The 17,967-nt window shown below is 40.0% G+C and overlaps 1 protein-coding gene across 17 annotated transcripts in view; it reads right to left on the minus strand.

Annotated features, from left to right (window-relative positions):
* Positions 1–1,990: 1,990 nt before the first annotated feature.
* Positions 1,991–17,967, minus strand: part of SHLD2 (shieldin complex subunit 2) — a 150,157-nt gene continuing 134,180 nt past the window's right edge. For 9 of the 17 annotated variants that reach the window (XM_037904308.2, XM_043552178.1, XM_037904300.2 and 6 more), the window contains 3 exons: positions 16,224–16,458; positions 5,800–5,915; positions 2,681–4,246 (listed from right to left, as the gene is read on the minus strand). In XM_037904308.2, the coding sequence (XP_037760236.1) occupies positions 4,074–4,246; positions 5,800–5,915; positions 16,224–16,458 (524 nt within the window). In that variant the 3' untranslated portion in view covers positions 2,681–4,073. Of the gene's footprint in view, positions 4,247–5,673; positions 5,916–7,505; positions 7,565–15,409; positions 15,598–16,223; positions 16,459–17,967 lie in introns of those variants that run through there. The other 8 variants (XM_043552181.1, XM_043552180.1, XM_043552179.1 and 5 more) reach the window with 6 other exon arrangements.

The raw sequence follows: 17,967 nt of genomic DNA on the forward strand, positions 1-17,967 counted from the left end.
TTACCGGGAGGGAGATTGATGATAAATGAGATAAGACCTGCAAAGACAGAGAGAGAGAACAAGTCAAATTATATTTTTGTTTTGTAGCTTCTCCCACACCCAACATTGCCAGATTCACCTTACACTTGAGAAGAAACTACCAGCCCTTATTAATATACATGTCATGGTATGGCCATCACGGCCTCATTTTCCCCTTCTATGCCTGTTTCACTCTGCTTGTAGCCTTCAAAACTAACTAAAATGTCCTCCTCTTCTGGGATAAACAAAAGTTTAGAATATAAGTCCAAACTGCCACCATTCAGGGAGGGTTCCACAAACACCTTCCTGGGCTACAGCACTCTCCAAATCTGTGAGAGCACAAACTTCTTCTGTTGTATCAGGAGTTCACCCTTCTTGCTGTCACAAACAGTCCTTGCCTCTTTGTTTGGCGGAGTCTCAGCACAACACTTCAAGGTGGACTACTAAGATGTGGGGAACCCATCCTCTTGCTTCATAGCTTGGGCCTCAAGGCTGGAGACTATGGTAGAAGAGAATGTCCTCGTCAGCCTCAAAATGTTCATTTCACTCTCCCCTCCATGTTACTTCCTGTGCTTACTTGCTTCTTGGGCCTCCAACTCAGCCTTTCCACAGGTGTCTTCAGCACAGCCTTTCCTGGGCTTTCTCCAACTCCTTCTCAGCAGAAGCCCCACCACAGTTCTTGAACACACCAGTCACTGGAGATACCTGCCAGCAGCTCTGACTCTCCCCAGATCTCTCCTCATCCTGAGAAAAGTGGCTTGCCTTTCTTCCATTTCCTTTTCCAGCAGGCCTTGCTTGCTCTGAGGCCCTACAACTCCAATGGTCCTTGGACTACAAATCCCAGAATCTCCTTGATTTGGGAATTACTAAAAAAAAATTGTGTCACAGAGCGAAAGGACAAGTGGCAATGCACTGAAGCATGGGCAAGGAAGTACTTAAGATGAAAAAAGGGCATGACCATGGACTTGAAGACCTCGAAGGCTTGCAGAGGCTAGAGATTAAGGGTATTTCTACACTGCAATTAAAAACCTGCAGCTGGCCCATGCCACATGCTCTCCCCACCCCAGATTTCTGCCTTCCATTTGGCCCTGCTCCCTGAAGAGCTGATGTAGCAGGGAAGAGCAGTAGCGTGTCTTCTTGGCTAGCTGCTGCCTGCTCACAGAGTCAATGGCTATAAGGCAACACCTTCTGATAGCAGGGAGAGTCTCTCCTGCAGTGACACTGCACTTTTTTGTTATGTCCCCCTAACCCAGACAGGCTGGGTGGCCCACTGAGGTGAGTCAGGGGATGGAGGTGATGCTCCCTCCCCAAGCCCTGCTGCCCAGGGCTTAAGCCTGAGCCTGAGCTCCACTGCCTGGGGCTGAAGTCCAGTCATTGGCAGACCCTCTGAAACCTGCTCATGAACCCCAGGGGACCACAGACTCCCAGTTGAGAACCAGTGTCTTATATGATGCAAAATCTTTTTGGTCACAAAAAGACTCTGCCTAACCTACATCCAGTTATATTGATGAGAAGGGGATTTATACCAGCATACCTAGTCCTCCAGGGGAAGGAGAATAAGCTACATCCAGTATAAGTCAACTTTATAGTGATAAAAGAGCATCCCCTAGATTTTGTACTGATGTAGCTATCTTGGTAAAAAAATCAGGCCCATGACAGAAATAGTTATATGGGTAAAAATACTGTGTACAGACCAAGTCTAAGAGTAAAGACATTATAATAAAAACATTTACTTCTCACTCCAGGTTACATCTGAGGTCTTTAGACAATGAGAGCAGAAAATATCCCTCCTGCCCCCCAACTCCCTCCTTAACTGTTAAGAAAACATAGGATGGTACATGTTAACTAATGATCTTCATTTACATGCTAATTTGTTTTTTTGTCAGTGGCACAAGGTGACAATTGTTTAACTGCCATGAAAAACTAACCCAGAACAAGATATGACAAGCATGTATTGGCAATAAAAATCAGCAAAGAGGAAAGCATAGTTTATTTTGATGTATAAAAAGTACTCAAAAAAGCACCTATCTAGCACTTTGCACACCTTGGTCTTAATAAAATAAAATAATAAAAGCTGAAACAAGCAGCTAACCACTTCAACTGCTCCCAAAAAATTCAGTTCACAACAGAACTCCTCCCCCAACCCATTAGCTCCCTTTACATTGCTACCTTCACAGAAAAGCCAATGGTTACACCTTGTAGTATGCCCTGAAGGTCAGCAGATCCAGGTTATTACAGGCAACTGTATAGGCAGCAATGCAGAGCACCGACGGGATGTGCTCTGCCAAGAAATATGGCTTAATAAGCAGATTGTTGTTTTATGTATCTGTTTAAGTTTACCAGAACTCTTGATTTTCATTTATTAAATATTACAGTTTTAGTATAACAATCTTTTTTCCCTAGTTTGTTAAAACCACGTTACTCTCCAAGAGATACACATATGTTTTTGCTCTGCAGAACCACCCTCGTGCATATCCAGGAAGTAAGATGAATTAACCGATAAGCTGGCATGCATATATAGTTGTGCGTAAAGGAATTTATTTGATTTGTGGTAATAGATGTTGAATTAGCAGTTAAAACTATGATGGGCAGGTCTGCAAGCACCAGATGAGAGGTTCTTCAGGAAAGGAATTAGAATAATTATTAGAATTTCAACCTTTCATAAGATGCTTTATAGTTTATTTGCAAGGTAAAGTTTTCAAACTCAGTATGAACACAATAACACAATGAGATAAGAAACAACTAAAATAGGCTTGATATAGAGGGGAGAGGACTACAGCAAAACAAAGATGGAAAAGGTCTATACTTGGATAAGATTGGAAAGTGCTGGGCAGCACTTTTTGCTCTCTCAGTGGTTTACCAACATTAACTGATCCTCATGACATTCCTGAGAGGTCATCCCATTTTAGAGCAGGAGGTACAAATATGATAGAGGGTTAAATGACTGGTCCAAGAAAACAGAAGTAGCAAATGACAAAGCCAGAATTACAACTCAGGAGTTGTTCGGTACCAATCCTGTGCTCAGACAAGATTTCTCTTAAAAACTAAACATGGGAAAATTGTTAAGGCCAGACACAGAACTATCCACACACTGACTGGCTCTATTAGCCCCTCCAGCAGTGAAACTGTGGACGAGATGGGAGTCAACTCATGATTTCTGTATATTTGCTACCCATTGGCTTTAGGCCCAGTCTGCATGCAAAGGTGAGCCAAAATGTAACTGAAGATGTGTTTTTAAATCCATTTAAATTGGTGAAAAACCCTGCATGGACACTGTTAATGAGATAGAAATTTGGCTTATATTGATTTGGCTTCAATCAATTTCTTGACAGCTTAAGATAAATCAATATATACCAGGGTTAAATTAATTTAAGAGGGTCCACAAAGGAGTTTGCAGCAATTTAACTCAACAGGTTTTTAATATCAGTTTTAGTTAAACCAGTATGACTTGTGTGTGAAGACCAGTCCCAATTTGTATGGTGGGCTCAGAAACTGGGATTCTTGAATGAGAAAGGGTTCTGGTGGGAGGGAGGCAAGACTATATTGTTAGGAGAAAATGAAGAAGACTCTGCTATCTGAAGGAGAGAGGAGGGGAACCAAAGCAAAGACATAAGAAATAACGAAAACAGAGTCTCTAACAACTAAGATCATACTACAGAATAGTGGCTTCCCTCTCCTCTACCAATGTTCATAAAACTTCACTGTCTATCAACATCAGAAGACTTTTCTGAAGGGGCTGAGAAAAGAGGAAGACGAGGAGAAAACACTGGTGAAATCATTTTTAAAATAAAGATATATGAAAAATCTTTAAGTACAGCATATACAACCTATATGACAATTCATAAAATACTACAGAAGCAATATATACAATTGGTGGAATTTCATTTTTAGTCTTTTAGCTTTTGGTACAAAGTAAAGATAAAGCCCTTTTTCACTGTGCTTTTTTACAACTTCCTTCCATGAGATAATTAATTTTTCTTCTCTCTCTCTCTTTTTTTCCCCAATCTGCTTGTTCATAAGGTCTCTGTTAATCAGTCGCTGTGGAGGACAACGCTTCAGAGATCAGGATGGAAATCCAGCAGAAAGAAATCCTGTTGCAAAGGATAGCTGTTTTCATCCAGCACAAAATGGCTCCTAATGTCCAACAGATAGGATGCTTCAGTGTCTGCTAGTAGGGAGTGGCACAGGTCTGCCACTATCATGCCATAGGTAGTATCTGAGGGAGGCACTGCAAAAGACAGTGAACCAGACAGTTATGCTTCATTGTTATCATGCTAACATCTACACTTAAGTTCTTCCTCCAAGCCCCAAAGACCTGCCATTGTAATGTCACATCCTCTGATTAGATCTCCTCCTTGGAAGGGATAAAACACAGGAAAAACTGCTCAGCATTTCAACAACACTGAATAATTAATTTAGTAATTAAAAAAGTATACCTTTTCTTAGAAGAGTTTTGCACAGCTTCTGATTTGCTGAGCCTGTCATTCATAAGCTAAACTACAATTCCTGTGACTTACCCTATAGCAGCTCCCAAGCAGGAGGTCTACTTTGAGGATGTGTCAGCAACACGGGAGTTCTCAGCAAGACACCAACAACATTTGCAGTTATATACATTCTGAAACTATGGCAGTTATTTTTAAAAATTGAGATGAAAATCCATATCTACATATATATATATATACACATATATATACACATGAATGTACACACACACACACACACACTCTCTCTCTCTCTCTCTCTCTCTCTCAGCTCGTAACTGTATTCAGCTATGTAATGTTATAATTAAGGCTGTGAGTCTGTCACGGAGGTCATGGAAGTCACGGATTCCGTGACATTCTGTGATTTCTGCAGCAGCCAGCACATCTAGCTTAGGGGCAGTTCAAGCAGCCCCTGCACCAGACGCACTGTCCGCTGCTGGGCCAGTTTTGGGCCTCCATGCCCGCCGCCGCAGCAGCAGTGTTGGGTGTGGGAGGGGGTAGGGGGTTGGGGCACTGGACGGAGTGAGGTGGGCTCTGGGCGGTGCTTACCTGGGGGACTTCCCGGAAGCAGCAATATCCCCCTTGCTCAGCTGCTAGACAGAGGTGTGGGCAGGCAGCTCTATGGGCTGCCTCTGCCCAGAGCGCAGGCTTTGCAACTCCCATTGGCCAGGAACCCTCCAGCACTAGCACAGGTCCTGGACCGCGCGGTACTGCTCGCTCCCCCCAAGCAACCAGGCCGCCCTCCCTCAGCACTCACGGGGCCCCCGGGCAGTCCTCCCCCCTGCAGCCAAGTTTTATTCACTGGTATTTTTAGTAAAAGTCACAGACCGGTCACAGGCCGTGAATTTTTGTTTGCTGCCCATGATCTGTCCATGACTTTTACTAAAAATATCCATGACTAAAACATAGTCCTAGTTATAAATAATCATCTCACAATACCTCCTGTTACCTAAATTCTATTCTGAACTTCCTACATCTCTCACATTTGTCTTTTGTGACAACTACAATATTTGCCTTCAGGATTCTGAACAACTGATCAATGTTTATAAACTTAATTCCCAAACATTATTAGTCTGGAATTAAGTATTAATGTCTGACAAATCCACAGTGGAACATGAAACATATGCAATTCTTTTAAAGCTAAATGTTACATAAAACCTCAGAAAGATCATACCAAACCAGATCAATGTCCTGGCCTCTGGTGTGTGCGGGCAGTATCTATAACTTTGTTTCAGTTTAGTGTTTCTGGTTCTGTGTTGCAGTTGATTGTTCTTCTAACAAATGATGTATGGTACAGTACCTATGAATCTGTTCAACCAGTCTGCAGGAATATTCAGGAAGATTTTCTCCATCAACTCGGACACCACTTGAATACAAATCTCACATCCTTTGTCTTCTGCAGTCATCAGGGCTGGTCTAAATCAGAAAACAGATTCCCATACATGCTTGCATTTGAAATGGTTTTATTTTTGCAACAGAAACAAAATTTATGGTCAAGGTAATTAAATATAATATTGCCTTTATTTACCTAATATTTTCATCTGGTAAATCTCTTTTATGCTCTTGATTTCTGCCAACCTGGCAGTCTAATGGATTCTCTAATGGCTGTGCATGATGATGCCATAGAATTATCAACCAAGCTGGGATTTTAGAAAATAGGGATAGATTTATGCTTTTCGTAATCTGTGCTTTAGATTGAAAGAAAATGAAATTTCACCATACAACATGTTTAGGGCCAGACCCTCAGATGATGAAGCTGTGGAGCAAGGCTGATTTGTAGAGCCCTGCACGGATACAAAATTTGTGTCTGCATCCAACCCGCAATCCACAAACATGGTCTCCGGATATCCATGGATATAAAACAAATATCCACAGATTTGTAGGGCTCTACCGATTTGCACCAGGCTGAGTATCTGATACATTCTTCAAGCTCAAAACCTTAGTCTTGAGATTAAGATTCCTTAAGAAGATGCCAGGAGAATTGACAGTTCTGTGATTCAGTGGGAAATGACTATTTCCCTTCATCACTCAGAGAATGCACTACAGCCTTTGGGAATTCAACTTTCTGTTTCAACTAATGTATTAACATGAGTTATTCACTCTGAGCCAAAAACTGCCATCTTTAGCGGGCACAACTTCCATTCAGTAAAGGAAAGTTGTACCTTAGTAATGATAACATCTGGCCTGACCTCCACAAACAGAAAGGGCATTTGTTTCCAAAGTAAGTTGGCAAAGATATAGTCATAACCGTTTTCTTTAACTAAGTTTTCTGGAGGTTAAAAAAAGTGTAGATATTTTTAACAGAGGGTGAAATGCTAAATTCTCTAATGCCCAGAATGAGCACATCAAAGATGTGTGTGTGTATATATATGACAGAGAGAGAGAGAGCGCGCGCATAAGAGTGCACAAGTGTGCTTACCATTCCTGCCACGATTTACAATTAAATTATAGCAAAAACAAATATACTCAAGTGCCTAAAGCTATGGCATTTCAGGAGTCAAGGACATTCTCTGCTTTTAACTCCAGGCCCTTGACCAGTGATTCAGCCTAATCAGCGTACTCTCTGTATGCAAGCAATTAAGCTAGCAGAACCTGTTGGCAGCTTAGCAGTCGTTTCAGACCCCCTGCTGAAATTTCTAATCAATTAAGAATAAATTGCAATATCAAAGAGAAAAAGAGTCATATGTTTCTATTTCAGAAATAAATAAAAATTAATAAATAATGAAAATAGAACAGTAAGTTTTAATTAATTTATGGTTTTATCAGTTTTTGATATTACTCTTGGAGCCAATGACAATTTAAAAATCTTTAAAAAAAATTCTCTATTAACTTTCACAAACTAAATTAATTATTTCAAGTGTATAACAGAATGTCAGCCACAGAAAGCTTTATCATCAGATCTAAAGAAACAGAAAATAATCCCACATTTAGAGACTCATCCTCACTCTCCCAATCAATCATATGAAATCGATTTTTTCCCTTTTCTAATATATTTTAATTGCTCACATTTTGGATCTTTTCTTCACATGATGTCTCCTATTTTGGTGCTGACATCACAATGTAGCCTACCAGTGTAAACAGGATAAGCATCAAGAAATTGATTCTCGGAAGTCCATGTGTTCACAGCAAAACTAAGAGTTCATCACTCTAATAAGCAAGCTCAAAGCCCATAAGACTACACAAGGACTGACCAATTGCATTTATATTTAGTAGAGTTCCCAACAAACACTGACAAGAACTAAGGACATTGCAGGATTCACCGTAAAAGACATTTGAGAAATAGCCAAAGGTATAATTAATCTATAATGACACCAGCTATCACATGCAGATATTAATAAGTATAATGCTAACAAAGAAATATATATATAGCTTATTTTGTTCAGGCAAATATTAGATAGATAATGTAGATAATTCAGAGTCAAATTAATAATAATTTGAACTTCAACCCTATGTTTTTTAGGTGTCTGTCTGACTCCTTGTTGGAATGAATATTTTAATGCTGCTGGAGTTTCACTGTATTGTATCATTAATTGTGATAAGTATCCAGAGCCTTGGATAAGTGTATTTTTAATCATTTTAAATCTAAATAAATAAATACAATAAATAAATAAAAGGCAGGCACAAAATCATTCCAAGTCTGGGTCTTTACAATGGATATGCCCACATCTCAGGGGCCACCTCACTAGGATGGCATGAGGGAGACAGGAGAAAGGGAAGGAGTCACTTCAGTAGAAGAGATCTGCAACCACAGATAAGGTACAACGTAAGAAAGGCAGATTTCCATAGCTCCAGTGTGTTGCATCCTATTTGGGGTAGGTTTGGCTGTTATCAGGATTTATATAGTAATTTAGCAGGAAATACAAGGAGAAAATGCACCAAACTGCACTACCTTTTAATGCTTAACGTTCAACATTTCTGCAGCAGGTAGTTACGTTGATTGTGCCTGTGACATCTTCTCTATGGGCAAATTCTTTGACACACCATCTGCTATCCCCTTAACACTTAGGGCATAGCCATATTTCTTTGAACCACATCTCATTATCTAAACATGGACAGTCCTGGTAAATAATTCAGATAGGAGACCTCTAAGAAGTTAGTGAGGAGTTATAGAAAGTGGTGTTGGTGATATTAGCCCTGTGCTGCTGAAATCTGTTGGATTAAATAAAATCAAGGCCCTGACCATGTGGTCTTCAAAGATCTGGTGATACTTTTAATAACCATAGTATCCTGGCTAAATTCTAATTTGGGTACGGCTATTCTGCTTCCTCAAAATTCTCCCAGTAGTTTTAACTGGAGGCTATATACTCAATTCCCTAAGCTGTTACGGAGAATTGTTGTTGAACCGATGCAATGTTTTACTTCAGAAGAGATGGTTACATTTCCGTTTAGATAGTTTAGATCACTTTGTGATCCTTGGACATATATAAGTATAAGTAATTATTAGTGGCTTCCAGAAATGCCACTCCCACACCTTGACTGCAATATAAGTCTTTAAACCACACCTTGAAGTCTTTAAACAACGATTTGAGGATTTCAATAGCTCAGACATAGGTGAGAGGTTTTTCGCAGGAGTGGGTGGGTGAGATTCTGTGGCTTGCCTTGTGCAGGAGGTCAGACTAGATGATCATAATGGTCCCTTCTGACCTTAATATCTATGAATCTATAATTAATTTAGATCCCTTTTCAGGGGAACATACCAAGACCTGGTGCTTCAGGTCTTTTTTAAAAATGAGGAAGTTAGTTAAAATTGCCTGAAGGGAAGAGTTAGGAAATCAAAGTTCATATAAACAGCTAAAAGAAAGGAACAAACTTTATCGAAGATGTTGATTAAGAAGAAATTTGAATAAATACCTAGAGATATAAAGATAAACAAGAAATTCTTTTAGTGCATCAAAAGTAAGAAGCAAGGGTCTGTGGGACCATGAGAATGTAAAGTGGTAAAATCAAAGAGGTTAAGAAGACTGCAGAGAAGCTGGATTTATTTCCATTTTTTTTTAAATCACAAAAGATGAGAAAAACCTAATTGGGGGATACTTTTTAAGATAATGAAAGTAAAGCACTATCCAAGGCAAAAGTAACCAAAAAAAGAAGAGGGGATTCTGTTCTGCATCAGATTTAGTCTTTGATTTTTCATCTTCTATGAAATTGTGGGCATTCATCCAATATAGTTTACTTCCTGCAAAAATATGGAAATAAGTAACTGTCCACTGGATTTCCTAATAAATTCAAATAATCTCCTGGAGAAATTGCTTAACTGCAAAAAATCTTTACATCAGAGATAAGCCAGAAATGATTTCATTTTAGATTTCTGAAATGCAAAATATTGTGTTTTGCATGGTATCTTTCTTACAAATTGTATCCTTAATACTTTGTGGGTGAGTCCTGTTGCCTCATCATTTTTGGGATTCTCAGGGCAGTGGGTTAACAAACTTAGGTAGATTTCTTTTTTAGACTGGCTCTGGACAAAACTTAAAAAACTTTTGCAATCCACAGTACAAAATAGATTGCAGAAAAAGCCTTTAGTGGATCAGATGACGCATTTGGAAAACATTTACTTGGTTCTGCTTATTCTGGGATGCTGCCTTATCTCAGGTTCTTAATTCAGACTTTCTTCCCAATGTCATCTAACTTCACTGAAAGAGTCTGTAGCGAGGCAAGGACTCACTGGTGCAGCGCCTCCTGCTGGCTGTCCTGGGAATTAGCTCTTTTCAGCCTTCGGAGTGCCCTCTGCAGGCTGGTGACTCGCCTGCCACTGGCCCAGTGTCCCTCACGAACCCCAGTGCCCTTTACCTCAGGATCCTGCCCCCAGCAGTACCCCCACACTCTGTCTCCCCTCCCAGGGGAACCCCCAACCCTCTAAACCCACCTTGCCTCAGTGGCTACTGCCAGTCATCATCTAGCCACCGCTCACTGCGGCAGACTGCAGTCTGTAATGGCCACTCATAATTGACCAAGGGGTTAGGACCAGCTGCCTCAGCCTATTCCCAGGCTGCCCCTCCACAGCCCCAGTACCTTTTTGGGCCTTTACCAAGGCCTGCAGCCTGGGAGTTTACCAGGCTGGAGCTCTCCAGCTCCCTTTGCCCTTCCCCAGCACTGCTCTGTTTCAGGTACCTTGCTTCCTGGCAGCTAGCCCTTCCCACTCCAGGGCTAGAGTAGACTCCTCCCAGCTTCTGGCCCACAGCCTTCTTATAAGGGCCAGCTGTGGCCTGATTGGGGCATGGCCCCAGCTGTGGCTGCTTCCCCCAGTCAGCCTAGCTTTTCCCCAGCTGCAGCCCTCCCCACAGCTGCTTTAACCCCTTCAGGGCCAGAGTGGGGTGACCACCCCGCTACAGGGTCTTACATGGTTTAATAAAAATCAACATCTTGTTGTAATACCTAGAAGTAATTTTTTCAAATGTCTGTCACTCTCAAGTCAACCTTCTGTTTGGTGCATGACACAGCGACTAGGACTATGAACTAGGCGTGGGATTCCCCTGCTCATATACACATACTTCAGCTATCTCGATGAGAGCTAATGCAAATATAAATAGCAATGTAGTCACAGCAGCACGGGTAGCGGCAGAGGACCAGCGTAGTCACACCGAATTCATACCCACTGGTTTTAGGTGATTATGTACTTGGCATGACCAGCTCAATGAGAATAAGTGAAAGTATGTGTATGCGAGCAGGGGAATCACACTCCTAGCTTGGAGTGTAGACATAGCCTATGTCAGTTTTTATTTACAGTAACATACCACAGAAAATACTGATCTGTAATTAATCTCTTTTGCACAAGTACTATATTTTCTAATATGGCTACTTTAAGCAACTACAAACTAGATATCCAGCTACAATTTGGTGACCATGGAGAGAGTATATATAGCCACCTCTGTCAAGTCAAACATGCTCTCTAAAAATACCCCTAAAATTCACTAATGGTACAGATAGACAGGTACTGGGAAACTGAGTATTTTCATTCCATGTTACCAGAATACTCTCTAATCCTTAAATGCTGCCAAAATTCCAGCTCTTCACAGCAATATACAACATATACAAGTTTGCTGGGCCAAAACAGTCTGATGCTATGTGTACTCCATTTAAAGAAACCCCTGAGGACTAAAGCATATAACCCCCTAGAACTAAAACAGGCATTGTGTGTGTAATTCCCTGTGCACTGGGAATCTGTTTGCTCATTATGTCTGGCACTACTGTGTTCTAACTAACTAACAAAGTGCTGTTAGCTATAGATAAAGAAAATATCTTCTGGCTGTGTGCCACTTGAAGGAAACACTATTACATCATCATCCTCCATAAAGAAAGTAGAAGGAGGGGAGGCAAAAGGGTAGATACCTGGGATAAAAACATGGAAAGAGGAAGAAAAGAAATAGCATTGTGACCCTTGAAATTCAAGAGAGAGACATGATTAGAAAGAATAGTAAACTTTTCATACAATCTCCCTTAGTTGACAATATTTTTTCTGGGCCATTGTAATCATAGCCCAGAAGGAATGTGGTTTATTTTTATTATTTATTTATTTGAGTTTTTAAAATACAACTGTAGGCACCCATTCAGTGCTCTGGGCTCTTGGTCCTTAAATTAAAAATCTAAACAAACATTTATATATAAACACCGTAATAGCCAACTCAGACCATGCCATGTACGGCCTAAGTCAATGGGGGGGGGGAAATATGAGCTTGATAACATGCTGGAAGGTTAATAAACCTGGGCACGGGCAGATCATGGTTGCATTTCATAAATAAAGATTAAACATTGAAAAGGAAAAAAGAAACGTAGCCCAGGCTGTCAAAATATTTTATAATTCTAGGGATAATGATGTATTTGTTGAGCTAACTGTTTTAATACCTTATCAGCTTCTTGTGCTGCTACTGAATCAAAATCAGATGCTATTTCAAGTTAGACATTTCCCTTGCTTTGTGAGACACCAGAAGAAACACAAGCAAATGTATTATGAGATATTATCTTATTCCTAATTATGCCCTAAAAATTAGTGAAAGTGTTTAAGATTATGAATATGAATTAGTTAAAAAGAGACCTGTTTAAAGGTCACAGATGATCCACATTAGAACTCTTCATATAACAAAGTACAAACAACATGCAGATTATAAAAATTTGACTCGCAAAAAAGGTTCAAGGAGCAATTCTGTTTCTGAAACCACCAATCATGCTGAATTTACAACACTCTCATGCAAACAGCTTTAAATAACCTTCTGAAGAAGTCATGGGGGACATGATTCAGTGGGCTAAGGAGAAAAATGTTATTTGATCTCAATCATGAATATTAACTATTTTAAATTGAACCAATTTTCACATTTCATTCTCTTACAAAAATACAGAAATAGAGGAGAACAACATGTTTTGTTAATAAATTGTATCTCATTCATTTAGATGAGACGTCTCTCTGGTGAAGCAGGGGAAAGAGACTTCTCTTGTTAGCATGCACTAAGTAGTGTTACAACACGCAACTTGGAATTGCTATTAAGATGTGCATGATGTTTTACTAGAACACCAAAGACCAGAATGTCAATGTGAAAACATTAGATACACACTACTCTTTATAAAAGTTATGGGTTCAAGGTCCACATAAAGGCTCAGACTCAGGAACTGATATACAATGCAACTCTAAGAGATTGTCTCACCATCATTGTGCCAGCCTTGGGTGAAAGGTTACAAGATGTTCTTTAGGCTCATCTTGAAAAGAGAAAGTTAAAAATTTCCATGGCAGGGGCACCTTATTTTATTTATATCATGAATCTACCATATTTCTTTCATGCTCTTACAAAAAGTTGAAAAACAAATATAAAAAAAATTTCCTCTGATAAAATGTCAACATTATTAAAAGAAATCTCTCCCTGCTGAACAAAACCAAACCTTTTTCATTTAATTCATGCTAATAAGACAAGACTGAGTAAACAGATAAACTTTGCAATGTGCCCTGAAAGTCATAATATTTGGCCGGGGTTACAGCAAAGGTGAGAAGCAAATTCCAGAGTTAAAGGCCTCTTCCGAAAAATCCCCTACTAACAATTCTGATATATACAAACTGAAGGTCTAGGGAACTGTACAAGAACAAAATGAGCATTATTAACATCTTACAGAAGCAATCTCCTCCCATGTGCTCCAGACCTATTACAGGACTAGTCATGTGCACACTTGTTTTCTTCTGTATCTACAGTAGGCAGGTAGGCTTGGCTTTATTATAAGGTAGGCTGACTGACTGATGGCTACTTCATATGGATTTTAACTTATGCAGCTGGTAATTTATGTATTTTTCTCAAAGGTTTAGACTAGTTTGGGTTCGGTATTCTTGTTATGCCTTTTGTTAAAGAAATAATGCCAAATCCTTATCTGTATTTGTAACAGGGCAGCACCCACCTTCCGCAAGCGCCCCCTTCTGGTCGGGTATGTCTGCAATCTTTCAGTTTATGGTGACTCCTGTTAGTGGTTTCTCAGGCGGTTTTTCAGTGACTCAGCCCTCCGGCCGAGTTACACACACTGTCGGTAGGTGAAACAGAACAAACCCCTTCCAGGTACACAGTGTTCACCTTATCCCGGCACTGGTATGGGAGCTGTAACCCCAGGGATTCCTCCCTGAAGACACAGTCTTCTTGCAGCCCTCCCTGAGCTCAGTCCTTACTCAGTCCCAGCAGCCAGCCAGGAGGTCCTTCTTAGTTCCCCCAGCCCCTGTCGGCAACTCTCTTGGGCTCAGTTCCAGCAGCCAGCCAAGACTTTTCTCAGCTCCCCCAGTCCCTTCCAGCATTGTCTTGGGCTCAGTCCCAGCAGTCAGCCAGGAGCTCCTTCTTAGCTCCCCTAGTCCCTGCCCACCCGCAGCTGTCCATGGTCCTGTTGCTCTTTCAGCCAGCCAGGAACACAGTCCTCTCTCCTCCAGCTCCAGACAGCAACTGACTACTGCTCTGTTCTGCAGCTGCTTTTATATGGCCCTGCTGGGCCCTGATTTGCTGCTCCCTGAAGCCTCTCTCATTGTCTTCTTCCCTTCAACAACTCTAGGCCACTGGAAGGACTTCTCTTCTGCTCCTTTCTGGGATAGTGTGTGGCTGGACCCTGAGGCCTCCAGCAGGCTGTCACAGTGTTGCATAAAGAAGAGAAGGTACAGATGATGTCCTACTACTTCAGCACCCAAGCAGCAGGGTACTGTTCTACCATTCTCTTGAGCACTGCGGGAGGGACCTACCTAATTGCAGGTGCTGGCACACTACAGTTCTAGGGAGTACAGTCTGAAAGTTTGGGACTGGCTAGACTCTCTAGCCCCCTCTAGCCATATGCTATACTGTGCAGTGTCTATTCCCCACTTATGTAGTTCACAGAAGTAGGCAGGACTGTACCCATGTATGTTCACATTGTACTGTCTGTGACTAATTCTGGTTGTATGCTTTCTTTGGGGAAGGGGATCATGTTGTCATCTATGATAATTTAATACAGTCCTAAGCATGCTGTCAGCACTCAGAAAGCAACAAAACAATAATTACTAAAAATCTCTAATAATACAAAAACTAATGCCCTGGTATTTTTGAGTAGGGGGTAATTCCAAGGACCAAGCCAATATTACCTTATTCAATAAAAGGGACTCCTATGTTAATTGCTGTGTGAGCTAGTACAAAGTGAAAAATGACTGCTTTATTTGCTGGTACTTAATCACCACACTCCCTGTTCTATCCCATTATAAAGCAAGTTAGGATAACTTAGGAAAATAAGGAGTTATATGTAAAAGCAAATTATATGCCAGACTTTATGCTCATTGCCTCAGAATTCGCCTGTACTACATGCATGCTATGCTTAATCCACTCTGCAAACAAGGTAAAGGTAAATATGTGTTTGAAATAATAAATTCTTTAAAACAAATAACGATTTCTACATTTAATAATTATGTTGTTAAATCAAATGATGAGGCTTACGTTTGCTTGAACCTGTTATAAATCCAACTGTTTGCACAGCCTCTCTCATGCTGCCACCTGCTGGTCATTACGGGAGGTACGCAATCAATTGGAAAGATGCAGGGTTTTTTGCCTTTTGTCCCCCTTAGTTTAAATTAGATGGCGTATCTCATTCTAGGATGAAGCTCTGCTTTCACCAAATTTGAAAGCTAGGAGAAACCGTGACATGGTCAAATGGATTTCTTGGGTTCTCACATAAGCACTAGAACCAGGATCCTCCTTGATCCCAGTCCAGCGTTACAGTAACCCCCAAACATCACTACTATCCCCTCATCACATTAAATGGGAGTCAACAAATTATGATGGCTTATTTAAAGATGGAATATAACCTTTAAGTAATGATAAAAATAATATAACACATAAGGATACTTTACATTCTGTAAATTTTTCCATCCAAAGTACTTTACAAACACAAATGCAGTAAACCTGATATTGTTTCTGAAGAAGATAAGTATTATCACCTCATTTTGCTGGTGGGGAAGCTAAGGCAAAATGAAGTTACAGGACTCACCCTATGTCACACAAAAAGTCAGTGGCAAGGCCAGGAACAGAACTGCCTTCTGAGTCCCAGAAATGTGCTCTGACCACCAGAAAATGCTATTTCTTAAAGAGCACACATACAGTATAGTAAAGAATAAAACACATTTCCATTCACAATGTTAATGTATGTGAAGCCAAATTTACATGAAATTTATTATGGTTATTCAATATATTTTAAATCTCTCTTTAATGCTAAACGTTGTTTTACTAGTCTTAGTTTTCTTATTTGATTTACCTGTAGAACTTTCTCACTTTGTTAAATGGTAAGCAACGAAGGCACTGCTTGTAGATCTTGTTCTCATCGGTCTGTAGTTCCAACCCACATTTTGCACAACCTGAATAGATGATCATAGGAAGAGAAGCCAAAATACATTCTAATGAAGTGTCAGCATCTAAGATGAGTTGCTTGTACTGGGGAGTAGCAATGGTAAACTTCAAGTCTAAGACATGGGCTTTCAATTGAATCACTCCTACAAAAACAAAAGGATTAGATCAAATTTTGTGCCGTTTTAGTATTTTATAATATTATCATAGAAAGCAGCAACAAGAAGATATAGCTCAACTGATTCAAAACACTGCGTATAAATAACATAACAATAGCCTGAGATTTACTTTATCTTTTTGGAACTGCATATTGACATGCTTTACAAAGAATGATTTCCTCAATGATAAAATCATTATGATAAAAAAAAAAAATCTGAAAGTAATGACCTATGTGCTTAAATATTACTGTGATAGATGCCTATATTTTTTTAAAAAACAGACTTTGAGATCAGACAGGCAATACATAATAATAACTTAGATGTTCTCTGATTATAACAGTGCCAGGGATTATTCAAACATTTCTCACATATAGAGGTGTCTTGGTAAGTAAACCTGGAAACATAAAACTTTCTATGGCAGGTACAGACAATGGGGAAACAGGATGCTATGATACACCAAAAGTTTATAGCATCAAAAGGCGGTTTGATGGAGGGGAGCAGCAGCAGGACGAGAATTTGTTTTGCCTTTGTTCCACCTGGAGTTCTAGCTCTGTGTGCCCAAGGAGCATGAGCAGTGCAGCTGGAACATTCAGAAAATAAAAGGATAAATGTTAAACAAGTCCTACTGTGTACGTGTAAATGGTGATTTTCCACAGCTTATAACTTAACCAGATCTGGATAGATTTTCATGGGTACAGCAAAAGACACCTCTCCAACCTCAGGACTATGCCCCGCCAAATTTTAAGTCTGTGATTCAAACTTTGAAGGCATTAGATTTGTTCCAAATGGGATTACAAAAAATATACTAGCAAAACTACTTAAGTTCCCAAAAATGGCTGTACTGTTCAAACTGATCAGAATTGCAAGCAATGGAAAACAACTGGTTATTGATGTGGATAAAAAAAATACTGAACAGGTGCCTTGTCCAGCCTGTGCACTGAACTAGAGAGGGGTCTTGCGGAAAACACAGTATGTAGCAATATAATTAAAAGCTGTATCATAATGCATACACACAAGAGTGCACAGGAAACTGTAATTCTTTCATTTCCTATCTTCTGAACACTTGACTTTGCATCCTCAACAATGTTCTTCCAGCACAGTTTTGTTGAATGACTATACACAGACATAGGTGTCCATTCTATGCTCTGAGAGAAAAGGTCTGTTTTGTTCTGCTCCAGGGGTTTATATAGTTTTTAAAGTGAAAAGGACCATAATGCATAATAAAGGCCACAAAACCTCATCTAGTAGTTCCTACACCTGCCCCAGTAACTTTTATTGAAATAGTGCATATCTTTTAGACAGATTTCAAACTTGATGTGATGGAGAATTTATCACATTCCTTGGTAAACTGTTCCAATGCTTAATTATCCTCACAATAAAAAAAAATGTTACAGTGGAGAGTAGATGGCGATACAAACACATTTAATCCAAGCTATTTTTATTCTGTTCCCCTTCACAGGTCATCTCTATGCCTTCTGAATGAAGGCTGCATTCACA

Source organism: Chelonia mydas, chromosome 7 (assembly GCF_015237465.2).
Source record: "Chelonia mydas isolate rCheMyd1 chromosome 7, rCheMyd1.pri.v2, whole genome shotgun sequence".
NCBI classification, from domain to species: Eukaryota; Metazoa; Chordata; order Testudines; family Cheloniidae; genus Chelonia; species Chelonia mydas.